The 15,519-nt window shown below is 39.9% G+C and overlaps 1 protein-coding gene across 1 annotated transcript in view; it reads left to right on the top strand.

Annotated features, from left to right (window-relative positions):
* LOC107381817 (protein kinase C-binding protein NELL1) overlaps positions 1–15,519 on the top strand; it is a 517,506-nt gene that overhangs the window by 341,274 nt on the left and 160,713 nt on the right. Inside the window, exon 13 of the mRNA XM_015953703.3 lies at positions 12,711–12,836. Coding sequence (XP_015809189.3) covers positions 12,711–12,836 — 126 coding nt within the window. The remainder of the gene's footprint in view (positions 1–12,710; positions 12,837–15,519) is intronic.

The following is a 15,519-nucleotide window of genomic DNA, read 5'->3' as shown; positions in this document are numbered from 1 at the left end:
TTCATTTTCTGTTCCTCACTTCTGATTACTTCAATGGTGTCTGTTTGTTGCAACCACCAGGTACAAAAACTAGCTTGTTTTTATTTGACTATTTTTCTGTCCTGCCTGTTTATTATCTTCCTGCATCTCCTCTCAATCCTAAAGAGAAACTGCTACCTGAGTTCATATATATTCACCTTATGAGTTACCTTTGAACTGCAGTTCTAAAAGATCTACCGACCACAAAAACAACGAAGTGCGCTGCTCGCTGGCCGCGTCAGTTAGGTGCGTCACCGGAGGACAAAACAAGTGATGCGCCCCGCTCCACAGCAGTGAAAAGCATCAGGCACAAATAAAAGACAGAAAACAAAAGAAAATGAGCCGACATGAACAATCTCGTGTTAAATTTGTTTTTGAGGTGGTGACACCTAATTTGATAATGTTACTGTGGCCGTGCTCAGGACGGAGATGACTGGAGCGCGTCAACGATCAGAGCTTTGCACGCGCAAGCTGGTTAAGGTTAGGATGGGGTGAGAGGAAGGTTAAATTGCAAGAGGGTAAAGGTCACAATTCGGTCAAATGCCCGTCTTACGGCGGGTGTCAGTACCGACACTCTGTCACAGCCCGTCGCCTCCCGACGCGCAGGGGCTCGTCACCTGCTGTCTTTTCCGAGGACTACATCTTGTCGGTCATTATCACGTGACAGCGACTAGTCGATGGCAGGCATAAAAAGTCACTACAGAGCAGTGAAGTCGACTAGTTGACTAGTTCATACAACCCCTAGTGTGTGCATGTGTGTGTGTGTGTGTGTGTGCGTGTGTGTGTGTGTGTGTGTGTTTTAGTGTGTGCGTGCATGCATGTATTTGGGGATCTAAATACCTGGAAAGTGCTACACAAATACAGTCCATAATCCACAAGAGAGTGTCAGAGATTTTGTGATTACATGAGAGCGGATGTCATGGTATTTATAGACACAATACAATACAATAGGAATAATAATAAAGGTGTTACTGATAGGGATGTCCCGATCCAATCACATGATCGGAAATCGGCCCTGATCACGTGGTTTCAGACTGAGTGGGACTCGGGCTTGACTTCCCGATCCAAGCCCTGATCCGGAGTTGGATACTGGGTTCAAATTACAGGAGAGCAACTTGGTTCTCCTTAAGGTTGTCAGGCATCATTCATGAACTCCAGCTGCGTTCTGCAAACGGCCACAGTAACATTTTCAAAGTTTCTAAGTGGCGTCACCAAAAAATATACAATTAACACACAGTCATTTGTGTCCATTCATTTTCTCTCTGCTAAGTTCTGTCTGTATTTGAGCATGATGTGTGGACGCGCTTGCGCTGCTCCTGCTGCAGCACTCGCCACTGGCGCAGGCGGGCAGCGCACGCTCAGCTTTTTTTGCGGTCAATAGATCAATTTGATCTGCTAGTTAAAAAGTTACTTGTGAGGTGAAAAAGAAGGGAGTAGACAGGAGTTTTTCTGGAGGACTGGGAGATGCAGGAAGATCAGAGACAGACAGGACAGGAAGATAGGAAAATAAAAACCAAGAAAACAAAACAAAGTTCTTAAAAAAATAAAATGTAGGTAGATTGATCCCACTACACGTTTGTACCTGTATAAAGCAATAATTTATCAGCATGTAGTATTTATATAGTTGATACAATTCAGATCATCTTCAAAACTCCGTCCCATGCCCAGGGACGTATCTAAGCATTTTGGGGGCCGAGGCAAAATAGACCCCTGCCAGGTATTTTAAGTTGAAGTGCTATCTGTTTTATATTAGACTTTTTATATTTGCAATAAAGTCCAAAAGTGAAGAATTTATGTTATCTATTACTTGATTGTTCAAGCTACCTCACAGAAGTGATCTGTTGTTAAAAATTAAAATAAAAAGGTAATTAAATAAAAAAATAAGGAACATTCTTGAACTGTTTCTTCCTTTTCTTTTTTTTTTTTATGTATCGGAAGTATTGGATCGGGACTCTGTTTCGGCAGATTCCCAAAATCAAATGACTCTGACTCGAGGGCAAAATAACCTGATCGTGACATCCCTAGTTAGTGATATGCATTGCTCCACGCAACACTAGGCCTTTAATCTATTTATGTGTTTATAGAAATCAGCATCCTGTATGAACCGTGTGCTTGCAGTAGACTTACACCAGGGACTGTGTTACTTCACAGCATTCTTATCTGTTCTTGAGGTGCAAAGGTTATTCAGAGCTGCTGCTTTGACTCCTTAATACGTAGTGTAGTTCACTTTGCAGCATGCAAGACAAGAATGTATTTGTCTTCTATAAGTTTCAGAAGGTAGAGCATATTTCAACTGAATTCACATGAGTTTTTGTTGTGTCTGCTGCCAGAAATTCATCTGCGTCCAAATGCTAATAGAATAGTAAAGAGAGAAAGAAAATGATAGCGCCTCTCAAGAAAAAAAAACATGAAAAACAAATACATTTAAATATGATTTTTTTTTTCAAAAAATGATGAAAAATGTAGTTAAATTTACAAAAAGTATGGTGATAAAAAAATGTAAGAAAAGGGAGAATGAATGGTAAGTGCATTCCAGGAAGGGCAGAATTGGTTGAAAGAGCAGAACAAGGAGAGGGTGATGAAGGTCACACCAAAACCAGCTTGAACAGGTGAGTTTTCAGCTGATTTTTAAAGGAGGCCACTGAGTCCACTGATCTCAGGCTCAGGGGGAGAGAGTTCCAGAGTCTGGGGGCCATAGCAGCAAATGATATAATAAGTCCAGTCCAATGAAAGTAAACTGGGATCAAAAGTCTTTCTTCTGGTGTCATGTGAGCTTTGTGAAACTGGTTGAGAAATGTGTGACTGTTGGATGGATGCTTTTGCTCATTATTAATGATGAGAGACTTCTACTGTGCTTTGTGGTTGTGTTTGATATACAGCACGTGTAGTTGTCCCGACACAACAAATGGTGTTTTCTTTCAAGATTGCATTTGCAACAATACGACTTCAGGTGTGCAGTAATCTGTTAAAAAGAAGGTAGACACACATTGTGCTCCCCACCCCCACCCCTCGTCTGACACATGGGTTCACTTCAGTTTGTGGGCACCTAGGTGCACTTTCAAAAATTTGCAATAAATCGCCAAATCGCCAGTATCGCCCAGCCCTGGGCGATATGGACCAAAACTTATACCTCAATATATTTTTGCTGAATCCCGATATATGACATATATCTCGATATTTTCCCTCCTGTAAATTGTTTACAAGTTAACTCACTTCAAGCTGTCTTGAGAAATTATGTACATAAATCATTAGATTAAATACATAAAAATGTATTGATTCTTGTCAAACTTTAAACAGTGCCTATTCTCAACCAGTCTGAGCTTTAGAAACACTGGTACAGCTGTCTATTAACACACACACACACACACACACACACACACACACACACACACACACACACACACACACACACACACACACACACACACACACGCACACAGTTGAGAGCTAGAGGGTATCAAAGGTCCCACAGGCCCTTTTTAATTATATATTTATAATTAATGTAAAATTATTTAAATTTCATTTAGAGGTGAGCCGATATCATATATTTCTTGTCTAGAGAAAATAAATCTTTCATGTTAAGCTAAATGTATGATGATGTAATTGCATCTACTGAAGATCACGTGGGTCATGCACCGTGGAGCTATTACTTATTAGGGCAAACATGGCTGAAATCTTAACAGTATTGGCTCATATCAGCGATTATACTGTAATGACTCAGAGTCTCTGGTTGCTCTTTTATCAGTATTATTTTTGGGCTACTGTCGCCATAACCCACGCCTTACAAACTCTTCACTTTTTCAACGGCTTCGCTCGTAACGGAGTATTTACTAGCTTAGCTAACTAGAGCGGAATGAACCAAAACCGGAACAACATTTCTCACCCATTGACCTCGCCTTCAAAATAAAATGGTAACCCTATAGTTTACCATTCAAACCCTTACCCATTGTTTCCACCGGAGCCGTCAGCAGCATGTTACTGCAGCAGCATGTCTTGCTCGCGTAAGCTGCTGCTTGGCCCTTCCCACGAGACGCGAAGCAGCAGGGGAGCAGCTGTCACCGACAGAGCACGAAGTCACACGAGTGACTTCATCAGTAAACACAACAACAAGCAGGAGAAAATTACAACATGGCTCCAAAAGGTTTGTGTTTTATGTTCTGTCCATTTTATAAACGCCAATACGGACCTGAAAAACAAAGGAGACCGCTAGCTAGGTGATAACTTCTCACGGGGCCGCACAGTTAGTAACTTTTTTTTAAAGTAAAGCAACCGGAAGGCAGTACGTTTCTTTGTTCTGAAAATCTCGGGAGCTTCGCTCCGTTTCCCCATCCGATTTCCTGTCTTTCCTTCCCCAAAAATGTCGAACTTGACCCGTTTCAGAGGCGTCGCACATAGAAAATAGAACCGGCACGTAAGGGCCGCAACATGCTGCTCCTGAGACGCGGCCGAGTCGCGCTGCTGACGGCTCCGGTGGAAAAGGTTCTGTTGAGCACAGCAGTTCCTATCAGCAGCTGTGACGTGCTACTGCTGTAACGTGCTGCTGACGGCTCCGGTGGAAAGAAGGGGTTACAATACGTTTGAGGTCATTTGGCCACTCCGGCATTCCGTAGATGTTTCCTCATTACACAGGGGAGGTAGGGGTTTGGCTCGTCTCCGCACGAGCAGGACGGAAAAACAGAACTCCGTTGGCGTTAAACGTCCCCAAATAATTACAAAACAGGATGCCAAATGCAAAGTTTAGAGCAGCACATTTACCCAGATGCTCTCAGATTGAGCAAACTTGTGAGAATACATGTAATAGCCGTTTAGAGACGGAGCAACATGACGCTAGCATAGCGGCTAATCGCTAGCATAGCAGTTTGGCCAGCCATATCGATTTAAAGATATAAAGTCATCTTATATCTTGTTTAAAAATTATACCAATATTTTTAAAAATATCTATATATCGCCCAGCCCTACCTTTGGGAATATTTTGCAAGAAAGCACACAGCACCTGTCACCCAGGTAAACTGTGCTGCTGTGTCTGACAGAGACGTGTCACATTTCTCAGTCTTCAGATTGTCTGAACACGTCAGTGTGTAGCTCAGTGAGTGGCAGCTCCCCATTGGAACAGTGCTGTGTCAGATGGATTAAACCATCTCTCACAGTCTTAGCCTCTGATAAAGAGCCACACTCCACCTGTTGCCTATCTAAGACTTCTCTACCAGACGATGCAAACATTATGCTTTTTATGGTAGCGCACTTTAATCTGCTCAGCTAATGCTCGTTGTACATCCTCCGGAAGATGATAAAGACCCGTTCAGCTAAATGCATTCTCATTTAATGCATCAGTTGTTTGTTTAGTCTCTATTTGATTTTAAAATGTGAACACACGTAAATGTATTGGTGTGGTTCTGTTGCATGTTCCTTTGCGTACAGCATGGAAAGATAAGAGAGATCACTCCCAATGATCAGTGATCTGATCCAAGAATTTAGGCCAGCTGTTTCCATTTAGATTGCTCAATCACTTGTGGGAATGTGTTCTTTATTATTTGATTTTCTCTGATAGGAAGGGCTGTGTCACTGCTCTTCAGAGTCAAAGCCATACATTGTGTTGTTATTTAGTGAACAGTCATTGTGCAAAAGCTAATTAAAAGGGTCTATCTACATTAAACTGAATTCAGGGCAAAACTAAAATTAAGCTTTTTTGCAGCTAATACACAAAGCGGGGGAGCTCAGAGCTTCTTATTGGAAGGAGTCTTAGGTCCATTCCCAATTCTTCTGCCCTTGCACCCTTCAATTGTGTGATCGTGTCCAGGGCAGTGAGTGTGTTGGATGTCCCGATTCTCAAGTGCAGAATTTGACCACACCCCTTCTGCACCCTTGATCTGCAATTCACCCAAGTTTGCATCGATGCGGGCTTCGGTGAAGTATATTTCCCACAATCCATTGCTGCATTGGAATTTTGAGAAGAAGGTGGAACAATGGCGTCAGTGCCTTTTCCGAAAATATTATATTTATTCATGCTCTGAATGTTTTAGACTAAGATTTATTTTGGACAACAATAAATGTATATTTTGTCAAGTTGTTTATTTGAAAGTTGTTAATAAAGATATTTATACATTTTTTAAGTAGCACCGGGGCGGATTTAGGACTGAAGAAGATCCGGGGCTTAACACACGCACGTGCGCACGCACACACACACACACACACACACACACACACACACACACACGTAAGACGCACTAGTCTTTTTCATAAAACATTCGGGGCTTGAGCCCAAGTAGCCGGGCCTAACGCCGCCCCTGAGTAGCACAGTGACCAGCATCCTGGTATGCGTTGCAGTCGAGGATGCAATGCTCCCTTTCCCAATTCAGCGATCATTTGCACACTTGTGTTGCACGCACCCAAAATCTTACTGTGCACTTCCTCCAAGTACACTTAACAGAAGATCGTAGGATGCAGTGCGAGCACTGGGATTGGGCCATGGTGTGTTTTGGTCACCTAATTAGGATGCTTCCTGGTTGCTTCCCTTTGAAGAAGGGCACACCTATGACATTGGTTCAGACCCGAAACAGGAGGGAATTGCATTATAAATCCTCTCTGGCTTGGGAATGCCAAGGGCAGGGCTGTTCAATTCCAGGTCTTGAGGGCCAGTATCCAGCCCGTTTTAGTTTCAACCCTGCTTCAACACACCTGATTTCAATCAACAGGTGATTAACAGGCTTCTGCAGAGCCTGAAGAGCTGCTGCACAGGTGACTCAACCACTGAATCTAGTGTGTTGGACCAGGGAAATCACTAAAACGTGCTGGATACCGGCTCTTGAGGACCAGACTTGAATAACCCTGACCTAGGGGGAGGATCACATGACATGGATGGATTTTTGGGCCTCCCTCTTGAACCTGTTACCTCTGCAGCTAAACACTGTGTAAGTGGTGAGGGGATGGATGGATGGATGGATGGATGGATGGATGGATGGATGGATGGATGGATGGATGGATGGATGGATGGATGGATGGATGGATGGATGGATGGATGGATGGATGGATGGATGGATGGATGGATGGATGGATGGATGGATGGATGGATGGATGGATGGAATTTTGATTGCACAACTTTAAGTAATAACCATAAATGTGTGAAATTTCCAGTTCAGCATTCAACTGGTGAAGCTGTTGCAACCTTCAAATTATGAAATTGTTCAGTAATATTGAAAGAGACACCCAATAATCAGGTATTTGATTGCTTATGTTGTCTGCAGTACATCATCCATTCATGCTTGAAACAACTGTTTTGCTTCTCAGTGTTGTATTTTGTTTTCTAATTGATTGCAGTAGCTGTGCAGTTATTTCCATCTGCCTATAGAAATGATTGCAAAAACCTCAATCATTTGTGGCTATAATTTTCTTGTTCTGAAAATGAAACAGAAGGCTGATTAACTTTTTGCATCAAGTGAATTAGAAAAACTGAGTAAAAGAACAGGCCTGGATGCTGAATGTGGTGTTCTATGCAACTGGAAATAGCTTGTAATTGCTCAGTGAGATTACCATCTGTGTGCATGAGAATAGACAGGTAGAGGTCAAAGACTAGAGGAATACTGATTGTTGTGTAAGGTGTCTAAAAATGATCTGTGGTACGGTAATGTGATTACTATTTCTCCTTGCTCAATGAGAAAGATCACACTTTAATGGAGTATGCACCTTGGGTTGGTTAACACATGGTTGAAATAGTTCAGAGTGGGGCATTTGTAGTTTTTACCTGGGACCATGTAATAGCATGGTTTTGTACCTCCGTGGTCAAATGGTCTAAATCTTTGAGAATTGTGATTGCTTTATTTTATGCCCTGAGCTATTCATGGATTCTGCTATTTGCATATTGGCTTGACATTTGTTGTAAAATTAATACTTTTTAAAATACACAATTATGCTGGTATGTTGACTTTTGTTGATCAAGTAAACATGTCTTACTAATTATTTGCCCTTAGGTAGAAATGTTAGATAAAACTAAAACATTATGTCCTTGGTAGGATTTATCAATATTACTGATTATTTTTTATTTAAGTTTTTGTTTTGTTTGGCGGTTAACAATGTTTATTTAAACAAACAAAAAAGTCTCAAGGCTTTGCACAAAGACTGCCTCATCATGTGGGAAGTTTTGTTTAATTTGGGATATTTTTGGGATGTTTATTCCAATATTCATAGAAAAAAATGTTCAACATAAAATGATAATCATAGTAGATGGATGAATACATCTGTTATAAAAAAATAAATAATTTAAAAACTGAAACTTGAGTAAAACTAATTTGAATTTCTGAAGAAACCTGAATTTAAGTAAGAAGGTTTTTTTTCTGTAGATTTGGAAAACTTTCATTTGTTAAACCAAAATTTAAAATATTTACACATTACTCTGTTGCATTCTGGGATGTGTGCACCGTGAAAAGAAACAGTATGTTGCAGAGAAGAAGCCGATTTAGGAGAGAGGAAATGTTAAACAACATGTAAACATTCCAAAAAGGATGTGGAATACACAGGGGTTTGTTAAATAAAGACGCCGGGAACCGGTACATGGACAAAATCAGCGTTGTAAACAGTTTTGATCCATATGAAAAACCAAAGTCTGGAGCACCGACAACAACTTGATGCTGCCTATTTTAATTTCTTGTTCAAATCTAAGTCCCAAAATCAAGGCATTTTCCAGAAATCTGGATCTGAGTAGGATGGCTTCACTTGGCTTCTGATATTTCTTGTTAACCTATGTTCAATGGTTTTAAGTTAACTGTGCCATGGATTGGTAGCCTGGTAAGCCCTCCTATATATGTGAATATATTGTCTGGCCAAGATCCAGTAACAGCTCCCAGTTGTGGGTGTATATTTGTCTTTCAAACTGTCCCCAAATGCTATTGGATAGCAAACATGACATACTTACCAATACAGATCTCAGTCAATAAGGCAGCCCGCCATACTACATCAAAGAAAATGCAAAAACATCCTTTTTTCTAAATTAACCTAAGTACCTCTGTCTTCTCTTGAGTCAAAGAAAAGTCCAAGATAAAATAGTTCAAAGTTGATGTCAAAGCTGTTTCAAAAAAGCAGTTATCTTTGTTTTTTCAGTAACAACCCGACTATCGAGTGCTGTGATTTGCCCACCAAACCAATAGAGCACTATTATTGGACTGCTACGGAGCCATGGCCATCTTGGTTTGAAGTAGCATTCCGCCCATCTGGCTAATAGAGAGCTGTGATTGGCTAACCAAACCAATAGAGCGCAGTGATGGGATTGCTACGAATGTCAGTCAACGGGGCAGTCTGCCATTATATTGTGAAAGAGCTACGCAAACTGTTATAAACATAAAAAAGACATCATTTTTGTAAATAAATGTGCTGATTGATCAGCCATAATACTGGCCGAGCTTGTGGAGGTTCCAATAGAGCATGCCTAGACCAAAATGCAAAGCAAAATTATTTTGCTTTGGTAAATGACGGTCTAGATTCTAGGATAATGGACTGGAGGACAGAACTTTTTTTTTTTCATCTGCAGGAGGCTAGCCCAAGAACACTGTTTAAAAATGTAGAATTCATTTAACATGCACTCTTCCTAGTTATAATCCACTGGACTTCTCTTTTTCTGCAAGTTTTGAGTTCTTAATCACTGGTCACATACAAATTCAAAGTAGGCCAGTAGTAGACCCTAGTTTAGCAGTTAAAATTATTTAAATAACTAAAATAAAAAAGCAATAAAAAAAGGCAAACAAGCAAATATTTTAGTCTCATAAAATAACAGTTGTTGGCTTCTAGCGGTAGTGGGTAAATATTCTCACTCTCAGTTTGCATCAATGATAAGTCATTTCATCTTCACTGAAAATCCAGATAAACAACTTTTCTTGGATCTATAGCTTACACCTGAAGCTCATGGTTGTTCTGGGGTCCTGTTGCTGTGAAACTATCTTAGTGATGCACCAGCTTAGCTCACTAAGCTATTTTAGCGTTAAACTAGCATAGCGCTAAATTAGCGTAGCAGTCTTGACTGTTGGCTTGGCTTTTAAATTTTCCCACACATTAGAAATTTTTTTGCCTTTTTATGGTGTTGTCATCCTGTTTGTTATTGCTCTGCTGACTGTTTGATCTGTCACACCGGAAAGACATTGTATAAGCCACCCTTACTTTTTCAAATAGTATAAGCTGCGTAATAAGTTGCATTTGCGTATTAAATGTAAAAAAAAAAAAAACTTCTTAAACCCCTATTACCTGCAACAAAAATAAGGAAATATATGGGAAAACAACTTAGTCAAGAAAGACAGTCTCTTCTACGTCACAGGGAATTTATGGCCACACCCACCTTGGATTGGGACCGCCCACTTTAATGCCTGGAAACAGGAGCACAAAAGCCTTTGTTTCACAGAATAAATTTGGCCATAGCAGTTTTATTGAAAAAAAAATCGAGTTAATGAGAGCTTTAAAGAAATGCTCAGTGTTGCATATGATACACAGATACTTGGAATTGTATCAACTGTTTCACATTTGGAGAGAAAAATACAACCTGCAAACATTTTCAATGTTCTCAGAATTTGTCATTGTTTCTCTCCCAGTGAAACACATATTTAGGCACTCTGTGTAATTGATTGGGTGGGTGGCTGAGATCTGGACTACACATACAAACACACCCTTACACATTCGCTCAGTTCAGGGTTATTAGCTTAAAGAAATTAAAGGCGCTTCCACCAGACTGAGACAATTAAGTTGCTGGATAGAAACTTGTTTCTATTAACCTCTACATGTAAAGGTGAAATATGCACGCGCACACACACACACACACAGACACACACACACACACACACACACACACACACACACACGTAGAAAGAAACACGTGGACAAGAGCAGGTTTCTCCCTTCTATTCTCACAGCACCCAAACACTTGGCGTTCAGATTCAAAGTCTCTTTTTTTTCTGTTTTTTTGTTTCTTCCAGACACACAAATACACAGAGCGAGTTGAGGTGATACACACAGAGTCCTATCCTGCCTTATTTTTAGCTGTTCCCCCTACCCAGTCCTGACCTACATCAGAGCATGAATAAAGCAGCAGAGATGAAGAGAATGTGCTCTGAAGGGGGGCGGCAGAGGAGGTAGAGGAGGTCTGGGCTGGAGGAGAATGAGAGAGGAAGAGAGAGACACTCAGACCAATCTAGAAAACGAATTCCCCCTGTGTAACATGACAGTTCCAGTTCTGTCAGCAGACCTCACCTGCAGCAAAGCCCCCAAGAGGAGGCTGCAGACGGCAACCACACACACACACACACACACACACACACACACACACACACACACACACACACACACACACACACACACACACACACACACACACACACACATACACACACACACACAAACACACACACACACACACACACACACACACACACACAGGCAGTAGCACCTTGGAGCAACGATGATCAAAAAGTCTCATTATGCCTCTCACTTGTCACTCACTGCCTTTTCTCTCCTAATGAAAGATGGCAAAAGTGGCGAGCTATTGACTTTAAATTATCGAGGCTGTGATGCGATCACATCACAGGCTGGACGCCATCAACCTTGAACAACAATTTGGCGCCTTTCGCCAATGAAGGCTAATCAGAGGAGTGGCTTTTAGAGAGTAGTGCTTCACAACAAGATGGAAATTGGATTTAGGTACTGCTTTGCACCCTCAGAGCACTCAAATAAGTTTCATGTTTTTTGAAGTGGTAGATCAATGCCTTTTATGCTGAAAGCCATTGTGGCTTTCTACGCCTAAATACACGATCTGTCTCTTTTTGACTCTGCAAATGAACACTGCCACTGTGCACTTTCTAGGGATGAAATTTACCAAGAAAAAAACTTCCAGTGTTGCATGTAAGTCAATTACATACCTCATTCACGTCCATTCTGCCGGAAAGGGAAGGTATGAGCCGAACACCTCGAAGCTAAAACGCATTTATCCAAGGAAAGGATATGGAAATTTCTCTTCACTCTCTCCTTCCCTGAAGTATGCATGCAGAGTCCCATAAGTGCTAGAAAGACCGGTTAGCCTCAGGAATCTGCTTTTCTGCTGCACATAGAAATACTAAACTGTGCAAACACACATGCATAGACATTTAGGCCCCTCTGCTTAACACCTCCCTCGTGTATTTCACATCCCATTTCATCAGCAGTCACCCAACTCTGTTAATGCTTCTTTGATACACGTGTTGTAAGGCTATTACAATGTCTTTCAAGCTACACTAGGAGAGGATATCTGTGTATAAAGACCGGTGTAATTTATCTTGATATTAGCCGAACATTATGGATGTTAGGAGAGGAGATGCCTGCTTTTTTTCTAGCCTTATGTCTTTTTCTCATTACCCTTTCCATTTTCACACGTTTCATTCTTACACCTATTGTTTTTTTTCTTGTTCTAACTAAGAACAGACCAAAAGTTTACATCTTCATAAATTTCTTTAGACAAACTGAACGCTGCATGTGTGTGAAAATGATCAGTAACAGAACCCATTTTTGGAACACCAACTAAAAGAAACTAATGACCCCTGAACCTTTCTTCTGTAACGAGATCAGAGCACCAGAGATAATTCACTTCAGTGAACTTCGCTCACTTCAAACTGTCACTCGAGGAGTATGTTTGTCTTTAAAGAACTGGCAGGCAGTTAATAACTCACTACCTCTGCTCTGTCTTCCCTCAGATATTGATGAGTGTGCAACGCAGATGCATTACTGCCAGTCCAATACTGTGTGTGTGAACCTTCCCGGCAGCTATCGGTGTGACTGTCTACCAGGTTTCATCAGAGTGGACGAATACTCCTGCACCGGTATGTCTGCATGCATTTAAACCCATAACTCATTCATCAAAAGTGTTGCTATCATCAATTATATGAGCTTAGAAAGCCCCACCAGTTTTTTACAGCCTGAACATTCTGTAATTGCTGTACAGGTTATCTTTCTGGCTTTTTCTTGTTAAGATTAAAATTTTGCTCTGGGATTTAAAATATAGACCCAAAGGACCTCTGCAAAGATTTCAGAAATCCCTAAGATCCCCAGATTTTTCATTTAGCACCACGAGCAGATAGCTATTTTTGGCTCAGAGAGAAATGTTTCAGTGCCTAATGAAATTCTGTTAAATCCCAATTCATAACCATGCTATGCACTACACTCATTTGAGAATTTTAACCACATTGGCAATCCAATAACTTATAGTGTGTCACAAAAATAAATAAATAAATAAAAATCAAGATTTCCATCTGGCATTTGTTGCTGTTGTTGTGTGATAAGCACTCCATGATTAATTTGTCATACCAGCTTTATAATAATGATTGAGGCTGATGTTGGTGAGTATTTTAAAGGTGTGGTTCCCATTTTTTAATGATTACTTCTGAGTATAATCGGTTACTCTGGGTTTTTCACACAGGCTCAACATGAAAAGAGTCTCCTACACCTATCTCCTGCCTTAGCTTCTGATAGAAAATAAATGGTGAAACTCCAGGATTTGAGAAACCTGACAGATCTACATCACAGTGTCATTTAACATTCATGGATTCACCCATCTTGATTCAACGGGGGAAGCCGTTGTTGGTTTAATGTTTGGAAATCAGCCAAGGATGTTTCAGCTAGCAGAAGCTAACCATTAGCATTAGCAACTTCACCACATGGCAGAAGCTTCTCCAAGCTTATGTTATTTGTGGAGATAAAACACCCATGTTGCAAGTCAGTGGTAGAGTCAAATTGCTGTTTTCCAGTGTCATAGCCCAGAGCAATATACAACATGATTTACCAACTCCTGAAATTGATTCTTACATACAACTAACATATAATATAATATAATATAATATAATATAATAAGTTACCTAAATGCCTTTAGCAGTCCTTTGCTTTTATTTTTTTAAGAATTGACCGTATTTTGATAAGATTGAAAATAACGAAGCCAGTTTTTGTGCATTAAACAGCCATATTTTGTAGGTTATTTTCTCGTAGTATTTACATCTTGTTTCTTTGCACAAGGCTGGAGTCATCTGTAAACTTACCTTCTCATTTTGATTCAATTATAGGCCTCTATACAGTAGTAAAAAATCAAAGGACTGAGCACACAGCCCTTAGGTATTCCTGAGTACATTAAGAGGATACATGAATGAAAACATTCCCGGTACATGTTTAATTTTCTCAAACATCAAAGTGTTTAATTTTGTTTAACTTAAAAGTTTTGTCTCCATGTAGCAACCATGCCATTTACTCAGCCTATTTGTTGACAAAAGAGAAAAGGTTAGAAATGTGTCCCATTTACATCTTTAACTTTGTTGTATTTCATATTTTTATCATTATGACGACCATTTGCGGGTACAATCATATTATGTTTTCCATGTAATCATAAACGTGAATCTCAGCTGTTGAACCATTTTGTTTGTGACATTTTTTTTTTTCAGTTGTAACCCAAAATATAGACACACAAAGATGTACATGAAGCTCAGAATCTGTCATTTTACCCGCACAAAGATAGCAAACAATACGTTTTTCAAAGTATGTAGATTTTCAGCTATTTCTGAAAAAAGAGGCATACAGTATCATTGTCTTCTCTGTTTTTCATTTTGCTGTCGGGTTTTTGAACAGCACATATTCTCAGGAGTAAATAGATTGTGCTTCAGTATTTCTCAGAGGAAGAATTCTTTAATTAGCTCACAATTGGCAGGCACACAGGGACAAGGATCCATGAACAATCAATCCATTTTGTAGCTATGTAAACTGTCCTGGCTGCTGACTGGGAGCCCAAAGTGGACTTGCTGCATCTGCTGGGAGAGATAAATCCTCCTGCTGTCCCTTCTTTCCCTCTTGCTGCTTCTCCCATAAGGGTGTCTGATCTTTCACAGTGGTAACAGCCATCTTCTGTAATTGACTATTTGTGCTATAATCAGTAATGTCATTCTTTAACTGGGATTGTTTTGTTGAAGTGACTTTGTTGTAATGATATAAAAAATGGACACACACACAAATATACGTTGAACACCTTTCTTTTGTCTTATTTCAAAAATTTTAATAATTGTAAACCTCCGGTTTCATTAGCATAATGGATCAACAAATGGTATATACATTTTTATTGTGAATATTTAGAAGTAAAAAAATAATTCTTGCAATACTACCTTTTTATATCACCAGGGAGCCAACAGTAATACTAATAAAAGTACGGTAGGTGTTAAATCCTCCTTTTTGTTCATTGTTATCTCATGTAGGGCTGGGACGATAATCAATAAATCAATTATTCGTACAATAGATGAAAATGAACTCAATAACTTTTTCCAGCCTCAATATATCGAGGTTAAGAAATGTACAGGTCTGTTATATTTATTTATTATCATTATTGAAGTGCAGTTTTGGTTGTTGGGTCTAGATATGCCATTGTATTTATTGTTTTGGAGAGAGGTTTTTTTTTGTTGCATTTTTTCTAACAGAGAGTGAGACTCCATTTTTATTTTATTTATTGTTTGTTATATTTATTTATTTGGAAGT

The sequence above is a fragment of the Nothobranchius furzeri genome, chromosome 9, assembly GCF_043380555.1.
Source record: "Nothobranchius furzeri strain GRZ-AD chromosome 9, NfurGRZ-RIMD1, whole genome shotgun sequence".
Lineage (NCBI taxonomy): Eukaryota > Metazoa > Chordata > Actinopteri > Cyprinodontiformes > Nothobranchiidae > Nothobranchius > Nothobranchius furzeri.
The sequence above is the reverse complement of the archived record's forward strand: the minus strand, read 5'-3'. Positions and strand labels throughout refer to the sequence as shown.